This window comes from Heloderma suspectum, chromosome 1 (assembly GCF_057233095.1).
Source record: "Heloderma suspectum isolate Gila_16-S chromosome 1, 16-S_ref, whole genome shotgun sequence".
Taxonomy (NCBI): Eukaryota; Metazoa; Chordata; class Lepidosauria; order Squamata; family Helodermatidae; genus Heloderma; species Heloderma suspectum.
This window is the reverse complement of record NC_139458.1, coordinates 242750649-242764555: the sequence shown is the minus strand read 5'-3', so window position 1 is coordinate 242764555 and position 13907 is coordinate 242750649. Positions and strand designations below refer to the sequence as shown.

At 42.2% G+C, this 13907-nt stretch overlaps 1 protein-coding gene across 4 annotated transcripts in view; it reads left to right on the top strand.

The window, feature by feature from the left end:
* Positions 1 to 20: 20 nt before the first annotated feature.
* CDC5L (cell division cycle 5 like) overlaps positions 21 to 13907 on the top strand; it is a 56686-nt gene continuing 42799 nt past the window's right edge. For all 4 annotated transcript variants that reach the window (XR_014786071.1, XR_014786074.1, XR_014786073.1 and 1 more), the window contains exons 1-7: positions 21 to 175; positions 3330 to 3433; positions 4395 to 4556; positions 4864 to 4991; positions 5491 to 5590; positions 7749 to 7967; positions 12985 to 13129. Coding sequence is in view for 1 of the 4 variants with exons in the window: in XM_084822279.1 (XP_084678405.1) it covers positions 131 to 175; positions 3330 to 3433; positions 4395 to 4556; positions 4864 to 4991; positions 5491 to 5590; positions 7749 to 7967; positions 12985 to 13129 (903 nt within the window). In the remaining 3 variants the exon portion in view is untranslated. The remainder of the gene's footprint in view (positions 176 to 3329; positions 3434 to 4394; positions 4557 to 4863; positions 4992 to 5490; positions 5591 to 7748; positions 7968 to 12984; positions 13130 to 13907) is intronic.

Genomic DNA, 13907 nt, shown 5'->3' with positions numbered 1-13907 from the left:
AGAGACTGCGCCTGCGCAGTATCCCGAAGACCGCTCGCGCGCGCGACGTCGAGGCCTGCGTGCGTCGCCATCGCCGTTGGCCGCCCCTCGTCTCCCCCGCGCCTGCAGCTCCTTTTCTCCCGTCGCCAAGATGCCGCGGATAATGATTAAAGGGGGAGTGTGGCGAAACACCGAGGTAAGTGGCGGTTCCTCTCCTGCTTCACTTCATTCCTGTCTCTCTCTCTCTCTCTCCTTTTTTTCTAGAGGCCTCCCTACTACTGCAGCCAGGGGCTGGCAAGGCGCATGCGCCAAAGGCTAAGACGCATGCGCGTGTATGAAATGTGTTTGCGAAGTGCTGCCTTTCCCCTGCGGGAAGAAATAGCGGTTCGTCGTGTAGCGCGCCAGTGGTGTTCAAGGAACGTTTAAATATAAAGCAAACAATGCAGGGGTTGAAAGCGGTGCCATAGGTAGCCTGATCCTGTGCATGTTTGCTTGGAAATATATCCCAATATGTTCAGCGGACCTTATTCCCAGATACGCGTGCATAAGATTGCAAACCAAGATGCCCGTTTCTGACTGGGTAGCCTTCTGTCTCGTGCTCCTGTGATGAAAGCTCAAGGAAAATAGAACTTGATTCCCTTGCAACGATTCTCTGTCAGGGAAGAATTACCAGCCCAGAATGCAAATTTTATATGGGTTTTATAGAAATCTCATTGTTCTCATGGTTTTTGTGTTGCACTGTAATGTTTTGTGTATATTCCTTAATGGAGGAAAAGCATATTGAAATTTCCCCTCTGCCCAATGGTGGCCATTAGGAAAACATACTTACCAGCTGATGAAAATCCAAAAGAGGGAGACTTTGGCTGCAGTCCTGTGCACACTTACTTAGGAGTAAGCCTCATGAAATTCAGTGGGGCTTGCTTCCAAGCAAATGTGCATGAAATCAGCTTGTTAGGCTGAAATTTGAGACCCCACTCATAAGGAAAATAAAGGCAAGAAAACCACAGTATTTTACTATTTGCCTTCATTCAGATAATGCTGTTAGTAAAATAATCACTAAAATTAATCAGTACAAGCAAACTTGCTTTAAGATGCATTTGATTGATGAGCATTAAGACTGAACAGGTGATTGAAACATAATTCTACTCTGAAATCCTAATTCTTATCAAGGCTTATTGTAGGCAGAGCTCTGCTGGATCAGTCAAAAGGTTGATATAGCCAGGATCCTGCTTCCCACTGTGGCCAGCCAGATGCCTATGGAAAAGTCAATAAGTAGGACATGAGGGTGGTACCCCTCTTACGTTCATCATAAATAATATGGTCTGTCTTGATATTGCCAATCGATTTCAGTGGATAATCCCTTCTAACATTAGAAGAGATGCAGGAGGAAAAAATCTATGTATACACTCCCCCCCACACACACACACACCATGCATTCTTTTATAAATCTCTATCGTTTCCCTACTTAGTCCTTTTTTTTCTAAACTGAAAAGCTAAAATGCTTTTTAGTCTTTTCTCATAGGGAAGGTGCTCCTCCCCCTTGATGGTTTTGGTTGCCTTTTTCTGCACCTTTTTCTAGGATACTCTTTTTGAGATGAGGCGACCAGGACTGTGCACGGTATTCTAAATGTAGCCACCCAATAGATTAGTATAAAGGCATGCTGTTCCAGGCTTTCCTGTTTTCAATCTCTGTCCTAATATTCACTAGCACTGAGTTTGCCTGCTTAGTCACAGCCAGTTTAGGCCTCACATGCAAGTGAAATGAGTATTTTCAGTCCTAATTTGCTTCACTTTACCTGCCTTACATTGAACATTATTTGACATTTTGTTGCCTGTTTACGTAGTTTGGAAAGTTTTCACAGCCTGCTTTGGTTTTCAGCATCCTGAATGATTTGGTTTAAACTGCAAATTAGACCAATTCACATAGACCCTTAACTCCAGGTAATTTAGAAGCACATTAAGGGCTCAATCCTATGCATGTTTAGATAGAGAAAAGGCTGGCTGGGGAATGCTGGGAGTTGTAGGCCTTTTCTCTGTCTAAACATGCATAGGATTGCTCCCTGTGGGAGCGATCCTATTGCCACTTGACACTGTCTAGAGGGCCATAGGATTCTTTGGTTTCTGGGAACTGAGGTTGGAGCTAGGACTTTGACCTTGGTTCCCCAAAAACATGCTCTCTGCCCCCTCATAGCTGGTGTGGTTCTCTCTGCGCTGGCTACATCTCCATGCTCAGAAACTGAGCACAGAGACGGGGAAAAGAGGGAGGGGAGGAGACTGTAGAAGCCACATTATGCAGCTTCCTGTGCACCATGCGGCTTCCCACCCTGAAGCTCCCCAGCTAGATAGGCAAAATCACCTGTGTAGCTAAAAATGCAGGGTGGCCAGAGCACAGAGGCGAGAATCACCTTTGTGCTCTGGCCACCCTATGTTGGATAGTTGTCAGCCTCCAAGTTCAGCGGCTGATGATTTTGTCCATAGGATTGAGCCCTAAATAGCACAGATCTTTGGAGAACCCCACTTCAGACATCACCAAACCAAAACACAAGCAGTCACCTGTGGCAAAGTTCTGGGACTGCCATGAGTCCATCTTGCTGACTGCAGGAACCAAGGAGTGCCTGCCATGTGATCTGGCTGTCTGCTCTGTAAAGCTCCTGTGACTGATGGCCTCTGCTCTAGAAACTTTTTAAAATATTGATTTCATGATAACAATTTGTAATTAACATCAGCATCACATCTGTTGGTAATTAAAGGTTTTTTGTTCTAATTAAGTTAAAGCTCTAAAATTACTTAACTATTATTTGACAATATTTACCTGCTCAGTTAACATACCTTTTTTTTTTTTGTTAGGCAGTTGGCCAGCTCTAGGTAAACTTCTTCTAAAGCCAAAGACCACACTTAGAGAGCGCACACTATCTGCTGATTCTCATTTGCTGGTTGTGGCCAGCACAAAAAGCAGACCACTTTGCAAAAACTGATCACCTTAGGACAATTTCTAGTCACTAATAGCAAACAGTAAACATGTTAATGACAAACCCAATAATGGTGTTATGTTGTGCTCCAGTGTGATACTTTCTTCCAAACAAAGACTGAACTGGGAGAAGCTTCATATTGTCTGTGGATGCTAGTAAAAGGGAATGTTGGTCTGGTAAAGGAATCCCATCAGAACTTTGTTTGCACTATGTTGTGATGGAATTTTGCTGCACAGCTGGATGGGCTCTCTCCCCTCTTAGCAACAGAAGTGAAAGTCTGTTTCCTTATGGTAGTGTTTGGATGAAGAAACATGCATCTCCCTTCCTGTCTGCAGAAATGTTATAATAACTAACAATAAAAAAATCTCTTTTTGTTTTAAGGATGAAATTCTTAAAGCAGCTGTAATGAAATATGGCAAAAACCAATGGTCTCGTATTGCCTCTTTATTACACAGAAAATCAGCAAAGCAGTGCAAAGCCAGATGGTATGTAATAAAATGAAATCTCTGGGAGAAATTGGATATGTTATTGGTGGGAAATAGTTCAGTTCTGTGACTGGGGCTGTGTATAGTGTATATCAGAAATCCTTACACACTGTTCCAGGGAAATCAAAATTTGCATGTAATACTTGTGTCTGTGCAATTACAACAACAACAAAAAGTTCACACAAATATACCAACAAATCCTAGTAAGAAACAAACTTCTTGCAGATGATAGTCAGTGCTGATTTATGCCTTACATTTAGCCACATATTCATATATACTCTCCTCACAAAGGTGGATTGTATATTTTGTGAGCTAGGAGCTTATAAAGTTCAGCTTCCAAGTGGACTTCCAGCTCATACTAGTTTGGGGAAAAGAGAGCACAAGTGACTGGCTACAATGTGTATCGGCCCTCAATTATATCCTGATTCATATTGGTGGAGAACAGCAGCTTAGGGCATATCTTCATTGGGTTGGGCAGTGTTAGTTTTGCAGTGCAGAGTATGGTTCTTAATTGGAACAGAGGCCTTTCTCAGTGTACAACCATGTAAATACAGTTGGATGGTTCCTGATATCAGCAGTCTTTGCTATGCACAAGTGATACCACTTTCCATTATTTTGGGCCTCTGGGAATTAGAAATACCCAGTGATGACTTTTCGACACTTAATGTTGTCACGTCATCACGTATGTTCTGATCTGGGAAGTTAGAAGCAACATTATTCCAATGCTAGTAGATGGACTTCACGCAGTCCACCCAAGAAAAAGTTGTGTTACCCTTTCTTTTAGTTACTACTGAAAATGTAAATGTAACAATTGTAAATCTGTGAGTGTGCTATATTTTTATGTGTTTCTGTATTTCGGTAGAACCAGAAGTGCTGATGTGAAATCTGCTTACTGATATGGAACTAGGTGATAAGAGTTTAATGTTACCAAAATCCTCTACTTTTCATAATTTTGAATAAGGTACGAGTGGTTAGACCCAAGTATCAAGAAGACGGAATGGTCACGAGAAGAAGAAGAAAAGTTGTTGCACTTGGCCAAACTTATGCCCACCCAGTGGAGGACTATTGCACCAATTATTGGAAGAACGGCTGCCCAGTGCTTGGAACACTATGAATTTCTGCTGTAAGTAATTCTGCTCTGTAATGGAAGCACAGCTTCTTTGATGTTAGGAGGTTCTTTCTAGTTACATAATTTCAGACCCAGAATTTCAAAAGAAACTTTTTAAGTGTTTGATAGCAATACAGTTATAAGTCCACTCCTGAAACTCTGCTCTGGCAATCTTCTCGTGAAGTGCTGACAAGTGCAATGCTTAATGAGGACAGCTGACATGTGTGATGTTTTTCCTTCAGAATTAAGGCATGTGTGTCATGTTGTCTTAGCATATTTTTATTTTCATATCTTTGAACTTTTTTTAATGCCATCTCTTCAGGGATAAGGCTGCTCAGAGAGACAATGAGGAAGAAACTGCTGATGATCCTCGAAAACTTAAACCTGGAGAAATTGACCCAAACCCAGAAACGAAGCCAGCCAGGCCCGATCCTATTGATATGGATGAGGGTATGCTTGAAACACTTATTCTCAAGTGGCGTTGTGTGATAGTGTGCCTTTCTGCATGTTGCTGAAATAATGTCGAAGACTAAAAAAACACTGAAGTAGAGGCTGAACATAGACTATTCTGAAAAATGAAAGTTGCATATCTTTCATGCCTCATGTTTTTCAGTGAGACTCTCAGATGAGTGTATATAGGATCATAGTATCACTGGTGTAGGAGTAAACATGTTAATTATAATCCTACTTAATAACTTTTCTCTCTTGAAGTCTTGGTACAGTTAACACTGTATTCCTAGCAGAGGCAAATTAAGAGGTGCCATCTAAAGCTAATAAAAGAGGCTCAGGTGACCTGGAGTCTGTGCTAACCAATAGATTTTCCTCATTCTTGAGAGGCCTTTTGCTCTCACCTATTTCTTGCTGCCAGCTATAAATGAGAGAATATTAACTTTATATATATATATATATATATATATATATATATATATATATATATTTTTTTTTACAGATGAACTTGAGATGCTTTCTGAAGCTAGAGCTCGTTTGGCTAACACTCAGGGAAAGAAAGCCAAAAGAAAAGCAAGAGAGAAGCAGCTGGAAGAAGCTAGGTAGGTATAGCTTGCCTCAAGTATTTCTTGACTTAGCTGAAACTGTTTCTAGTCACAGTTCAGGTTTTGAGGAGGTATGCTTTTCGTGGTTCCCAGTTTCACATAGCTAAGGTGAGGTTTCCCAGGGATAAGTTTTATTTTACCGAGATTGCAGAAGTATGTGGTGGGCACCTAGACTATATAAGAAATAAACAAAAATGTTCTACTTACTTTCAAGTAATGGACCAGTCTTACTGGTTTCTGAAGTTTTCAGGCAGTCTTCATGAGAACAAGACAAGAAACTCTCAGTGACTAGTCAAATGGACCTTTTTGGAGGTCAGGAAGCACATTTCCCCTGAAGTCAGTAAGACTCCGGGTATGAACGAAATGTATTTAGTGAGTCCCGTGAAGAAAGTTTGATTGGCCAAAAAATCTGCCCCACCTACAACTGTAGTTGTGATGGCAGTAGCAGTGATTCAAGCACATACTTTGTATTAAGCCTTTCTTATGAGACCTTACTCAAAACCGATGTCTTGTCCTGTATCAAGTATAATCGAGTATTTCCATGGAACTCCAATTTTCAACATGGGCTGTGCTTATTAATTAATTTCATTTCTATACCGCCAATAGCCGAAGTTCTCTGTGTTATTATGCAACCATATAAAAGGGTATAAAAGAGAGCAGCCGCTAAGAAGGAGCAGATAAAATCTACGTTTGTCCCTTTCTTCCTGGTCTTTAAAGCTGCTGCCCTCTGCTGCTGCTATTTGCTGCTGATATGTCTGGCTGCTGATGTCTCTGGAGAGGCGGTGGGTGGATCTTCATATGCTCCTCCATGCATCTCCAAGTGCGATGCTAAGTAGCCTCTGGCAGCCCCGCCTTAAGTACCTGTTTGGCAGGGGCAGAAACAAGCTCAGGGCCCACCTGGTGCAGCTGGTCCTCCTTCCCACAAACTCCTTCCCCTGTGCTAATATTTTACACGGTAAACACACTTGCACCGCATTCGGACGTCATAATACCCCATGGTAGCTTAATAAGCTGCTCACAGTACCTTATTGAAATAGTCCACGACGCCCCACCACATAACTGGGCTAATAAACTACTTTGAGTAGCTTATTAAGCTATTGTGTGTAATTTGACCTGCCCCCCCCCGCCTCCTGTCCTGCTGCAGTACTCCCGTCCAAGCAGTGGTGCTGTTTCACCTCTAAAGCACTGGAAGATTGCAGGATCCTGTCAAAACTTCAAGCACAGCCTCCCCCAGTCAGGAGGCATGCAATCCACCATCAAAACCCTGCACAATCACTCCCCAAGCAGTGAAAATCTCAAGTGCGGCAGAAACAGGGATGTGGTTATAAAACCTTGGGGGTTTGCAGGATTGGGACCGAACTTGACACACAGCCCCTCCTATTTGGGAGGCACCTGATCCACCCTCAAAACCCCTGGAAGTTTGCAGGATCGGAAAAAAGTTCATAAGCAGCCTCCTGTAGTATGGGGCGGGGTGGATGCGCAATTCCACTTTGGGAACTGTTCCTAATCTTGCTATAGCACTTTAGCACCAAAGCGGAATTGCGCATTCCCCCCCCTCCCCGGGGAGGCTGCGTATGGAACTTTCCTGATCCTGCAAACTTCCAAGGGTTTTGGAGGTGGACTGGGTGCCTCCTGATGAGGGTAGGCTGTATGTCAAGTTTGGTCCTGATCCTGCAAACCCCCAAGGGTTTATAGCTGCCACCCCCTTCTTGCTGCACACAGGATTTTTACTCCTTGGTGAGTGATTGCTTATTTCCCCCCATAGTGCCGAAATAGACAATTTCAGGTGTTTACATTGTACAGAAAATGCCTGCAAGGAGCAGAGCAGCAGCGATTTGAATCACTCTTGCTGCGCAACACTGTAGGCGAGCAAAATAACTGGCAGTGCCCAGCAGATGACACACTAACCCATTGTGGGCTAAATAACCTCTCCTGCATACCATGGGTTATCAGAGTGGGTTATTTTGGCCAAATAAGCCATTGTGGGTTAAAACATTCCTGGCAGATGACATGGTAACTCACAATGGGTTAAATAAGCCATCGTGGGTTATCATGCCATCCCAACCCAGTCTTAATGTCTCCTTCAATAGTGGTTTATATACTGTAGCTAATAACATTCATTTCAAATCTGAGTTAATTTACTACATCTCTTTAGGCGCCTTGCTGCTCTCCAAAAGAGGAGGGAACTCCGCGCTGCTGGGATTGAGATCCAGAAAAAAAGGAAAAAGAAGAGAGGAGTAGACTACAATGCCGAAATCCCATTTGAGAAGAAGCCTGCCCCAGGTTTTTATGACACATCAGAAGAAAACTACCAGGCTCTGGATGCAGATTTTAGGAAGCTAAGGCAACAAGACTTAGATGGGGAACTGAGATCGTAAGTTGGTCCTGCACTAAAAGTTTGTCTTCAAATGGGGCAGTAGAGGTGCATGGCAAAGCGTTGTATAATGTTGCTCGATGAGTGGCATATTAAACCCATTGTGTGCTACTACTGCTTATCTTTACCTCTTATAAATTCTCACAAAACGTGATATTTGAAGTTCTTACTTTTAAAAAACAATGCACTAAGCAATCCAAGTTTCTAACCCTCACTTTTGTGGAAAGACGATAATTTAAATATATACATAATACCTGTTGAATTTTCAAAAACCCAAGTTCACGCTGGTGAAGGAAATATTTTGGTGCCTTAGGAAGTAACTTTGCTCTGTTCCTAGAGCGAAATCAAACATACTTCCACTCACACAGCAGAATTTTTCCTTCTCCTGCATCCCCACCTGCTCCTTAGGGTCCCCCCAACTGTCTGGAGCAGATTTTGGGGGGATACAAGGGCCTCAGGGAGAGATGGAATTTTTTCCATTGACAAATGCTGTAGTGTTGCAGATGGACAGAATTGGATACAACCCTTAATTTTTTACCCCTTTGCTCCAGCTTCTTTCAAGACTCCACTACTCTTTGTCCCCTTTGCCCTTTGTTTTAGTGGTCTTTGTCATAGGAAAAATATCTAAATCTTGCAGTGAGAGTATCATATAAGTATATTTGTATTTCGTAATGCTAAACATAGGTTTTTGTGTAAAAATTTACACCGCCCTGTTCCTTGCATCTTAGATTGGTAGAACAAAGACTCATGTTTTTGTAACAAATTGACATATGTCACCTTTTCTTATTACCTTATCAAAAGCCCCTGACAGGGATGCTGCCTATCTACACTCCTATTTGTGATGGCTCTAGAATGGGTGAGCAACTTCGGTGGGTCTGGTGACCAATTCCTTCCCCCCACAACCCACTGAGTACTGCACCCCTTCCCACCACTGCCGAAATCGCCACTGCACCACCAAGTTCACCACTAAAGTTCAGCTGTGAAAAAAAAGCTGTTTTGCTTTAAAGCAAGGTAAGCAGGAAGCACACACCTTGTTTTCAAGCAAAATTATGCTCCTGGGAGGGTTCCTGGAGTGTGATTTTGCTTTAAAACAAAGCGTGTGCTCCCTGCATGCTGTGTTATAAAGCATGGGGCAGAATCCAGTGGGGTGCTTATGCCTCCACCAATTCTCTTGCACCTCGTTGATTCAATTGCCCAGGTCGTGCGTCCCAGTGATTCTGTTGTGCGAGCAGGACCCATGGCTTGTGCAACTGTGACTTAGTGCTTCCCAGAGGAAGCCCTGCAACAAGTGGAAAAGCTTGTTTCTCGATTGGGGCAGGTCTGCGGAGCTCCTTTATGTGAGCTCCGCTGACCTGCCCCGCTCCTGAAATGTTTTCTCTCATATCCAGTTGCCCCAGAAGCGCTGAATCTTACTTCTGCAGTGTGTACTTTTTGCGGACAGGATTTGAGGCATAAGGGAATTGGCGGACTTGTAAGCACCCCGTTGGATTCAACCCCACATAGCCCCCTTTGTCACTACTGCAGCACCAAATATCGGCTGCAAACAGATGCTATTTTTTTGGCTTCCACTTCTGCGCTACCTAATTTTGGTGGCAGTAGGAGCCCCCCAAAAGGCGGGGGGAGGCACATTCAGCCTGTGAGCTGCATCTTGCCCTCCCCCTTCTGTAGTACCATTAGCTATATTGATTTGAGAAACTGTTAATATTACTGGAACCTCTGTTAGCAATAAAGTAAATAAGATTAATTTATATGCCGATGACATAGTCTTATCAATGACTTGATAACATAAATATATTTGGAAGCATTGTGGGCTATAATTTGAATAAGGATAAAACAGAGGTCCTTGGGTTACATTTCAAGAAAATTGTTGTTGTTCAGTCGTTAAGTCGTGTCTGACTCTTCGTGACCCCATGGACCATAGCACGCCAGACCTTTTCAAGAAAATTACATAAGACCAAATTTAAAAACAAGCTAACTATCACTGGACAAATAAACCAATAAGATATTTGGGTATAAAGTTCTCAAAAATACACAAGATTTATATACACATATTTATGAAATAGGGCCGCGGTGGCTTAGTGGTTAAGACGCTGAACTGCAGACTGGAAGGTCGACAGGTCAGCAGTTCGAAACCCGAGTGCTGCATGACGGAGTGAGCTCCCGTCTTCAGTCCCAGCTTCTGCCAACCTAGCAGTTCGAAAGCAAGAAATTGCAAGTAGATAAATAGGTACCACCTCGGCGGGAAAGGTAACAGCGTTCCGTGCACCTCGGTGTTCAGTCATGCCGGCCACATGACCACGGAAGCGTCTTCGGACAGCGCTGGCTCTTCGGCTTAGAAACGGGGATGAGCACTGCACCCTAGAGTCGGACACGACTGGTTGGGGACACCTTTACCTTTTTTTATTTATGAAATTCTTTTCAAAGAATGTATAATATTAACTGAGCAATGGTCAAAACTGAAGTAATAGTTCATATTTAGTACATAAAATGATTGTATTGCCGTTTTTTCGAGAATATATCGGTCAAAATAACAAATGACCAGCTATTGAAATGGGAAAGGGTTCTGTCTCAATGTATTTGGAATAAAAAGCAGGAGTAAGGCTGCAATCCTCTACCCACTTTCCTGGGAGTAAGCCCTGTTGAATTCAGTTGGCCCGACTTAGGGGGAATAGACATGCGTAAGTTTGTGATGTAAGGCACTTATTCTACAGAATTGTAAAAGAAATGGAAATTTAGCCGTCTCCAGTGTAAAAACATATTGCTGTGCAAATTCTCTTGATTGGTCTATGGAGAAAAATTCACCACAATATTGGAGTAATGAAGAGGTACTTGAAATTACCTTTACATACTTCGTTATGAATAGATAGATTTCTATCTTTAAAAAGTGCTTAAAAAGTCTAATTAATAACCTTTTGAGAATAGGGGCTAAGGGAGATTTAGCAGAACTAAAGATCCTCAAATCATATCCGTGATACATCATCTAGATTTTAATCTTGCTAAAGGACAATGTGAGCTTTGGAAGGAATAAGAGACTTACAGTACAGTCCTATATGTGTCTATTCACTCCAAACGAGTTCAGTAAGTATACTCCCAGGTAAGTGGATATAAGATTGCAGCTTTATAGATATTGAGATCTTACAATAAATAATCTATCACATGCTGAACTAAAAGATAAATGGAATGGAACTAATCTTCCATGGTTAGAATATCTATAAGCTAGGTCACTTTTATGCATGGGTTTGAAAAACTGAGAATTTTAACAGATAATTATTAACAGTGAACATTATCTAAAAATATACAATCTTTTTCTGCAATATGAATGTGAAATGAAACAGGTCAGAGAATTAACGGGCAGCATCCAACGGGGCCACTCCGTGTCCACTGGTTCTGTTGCATTTGGAGGAGCAACAGCTGCGCAACAGGATTTTCATTCTTCTAAAAATAACCACAGAAACAAGTAGAAACACTTGCTCCCTTCTGCGAGCTCTGCTGGCCTGCCCCCTTCTGGAAATAAATGTTTCCACTTGTTTCAGGTATTTTTCGAAGTTCAGAAGTCCCATCATGTGAGCAGTCGCTCCCGTGAGTGCAAAAAGCAAAAATGTAGTCGTTATACTGTTAATTTGCCATTGTTTATTAGAGTAGTGAATACATGCTATATTCTCTACCCTGCAATTTTGCTTTGAAATGTTATGAATCCTCATTTTCCTACCTCTCCTTGTATAAATCTTTTGAATAATATGCTTAATTTAAAGGCTGATATATTTTTCTTATATAATGGTGTGTGTGTCATTTATAATAAATAGGTAATGTTTCTTTAGAGCCAGGGTAAGGAACCTGATGCCCTCCAGATGTTTTGGACTACAATTCCCAGAAGTGCCAGCCAGCATGCCAATGGTCAGGGATAATGGGAGTTGTAGTCTAAAACACCCGGAGGGCACCAGGTTGCCCATGCTTTAGAGAGTGCCTCAAGTACATTCCATTGTGAGATGACTGATAGAAATCCATTGTTTCCCAAATATGTGTTTTTTACAACTTTGCAACGTGTTTGAAGCTAAATGCTTGAGATGTAATGAGGCTCATGCCATCCTTGCACATGTTCTGAACTGCTTCTTCCATATCTTCCTTTCAGAAAGGTGTGCACAAAATCAGTTCTTACATATCTTCCTTTCAGAAAGATGTGCACAAAATCAGTGTGCACCAAAGTAACTTTCACATCAGTCATACTGGAATATAACACTCCGCTGTGGGCACTTTTTAAAGCAAACCAAATAGGTGGAATAGATAGCACTTGTAGGTAAGCTTTACAGTGCTGAAAAGTGAAGCATACATCCAAAATAGAGCAAGTAAATTAGTTCCTGTTTGGCAAGCATATTCAGCATACAAGAGATGTATGCTGAATAATACTAGAAAAACATGAGACAGAAAGTAGATGACCTTGGGCAGGATCCTATACTGCCACTGCACCTCTGCAGGTTCTCTTACACATGCGGAACTGACCACTTGCGCAACAGGATGACAGTTCCAAAAATAACCCGGGAAATTAGTGCTGTGCTTGTTAACAGAGCATGTCCGTGGAGCTCCTTTCTGAGAGGCCAAATGTTGCCACTTGTTCCCAGATGTTTCTGAGACAGCGATTTCTCATTGCAGTAGTGGTCAGTTCTGCTTGTGATTGGGATACCGCTGCCTAGTATTGATTACTTCTACTCTTTCCTCCATCCTTTCTGTTTTGCTCACCAATATGGCATAGTGGGTAGAGAAATGGAGTATTAGAGGGGATAATTTGGATCTGTTTCTCTGAAAAGTAATGATACTTTCCTCTCTGGATGAACCCTGTATCCTATAAATGATTAAACTTTAATCATTACCAATATTACATTTAAAAAGAAGAAGAGCAAGTTTTTATGTGCTCTAAAACACCATACTTAAGTAAATAAAACCTTCCATCCCTTTCTGAACTAATTATTGAATTGTATTGATCATTTATTAGTATTTAGTTGAAGGTCTTTTGTGTTAACAGAGAAAAGGAAGGAAGAGAGCGAAAGAAGGACAAGCAACAACTGAAACGGAAAAAGGAATCTGATTTACCATCAGCAATTCTTCAAACTAGTGGTGTGTCAGAATTCACTAAAAAAAGAAGTAAGCTGGTGCTTCCGGCTCCTCAGGTAAATTGCTTGTTGCTATCACTGTCTGCTGGTTGACACTTGGTGCAAATCAAGCTACTTCTGTATTTGACTGACTGAAGATGTTTATCTTGTGCCCAAATAATGAACATTGAGAAATTAAGCTTCAGATGTGAATGTGTAATCTGCATCTTTCCCCTTAGGTTTTTCCTGATGCATATTTCCCATTGACTCATATTGTGTAACACCCTTTTTAAATCTAGGAATTTTTGAACTCAGGATCATGGTGCCAGACATTGGGGCTGCTGAAGCTGGAGACAGCACTGCAAATCTAGCCATAGACATACTACATGCCCCAGCTCGATTGAAGGAGAAATCAGTTGTGTATTATCTCCTATTGGATTATCCATGGAGGGAGCAATCCTATGTCCCCTAGACAGCGTCTGGGGTACATAGGATTGTTCAGTTTCTTGGATCCAAGCTCAAAGATAAGGCTCTGACTTGGAGCCAGGAAACCGCACTCCCCGCCCCCTCATAGCCAGCACAGGGAGAACCATGCCAGCAACCGCTCCATGCTCGGTAAACGGAAATCGCCTGTCTAGATTAAATGCAGCATGGGAGCTGTAGGGTGACTCCCGCTATGCATTAGATATACGTAAGCCTCCAACTTCCAAGGCTTCCATGTACCCAGGGCGCCCTTAGGGTAGTTCCTGTGGTGCTATAACATCAAATGACCCCGTTCGCATGTAACGGTGGCAAATCGTGGTGGCAAATTATGGGTTAATTATTTAACCCATAATTTGCCACCATGCATGCTGGG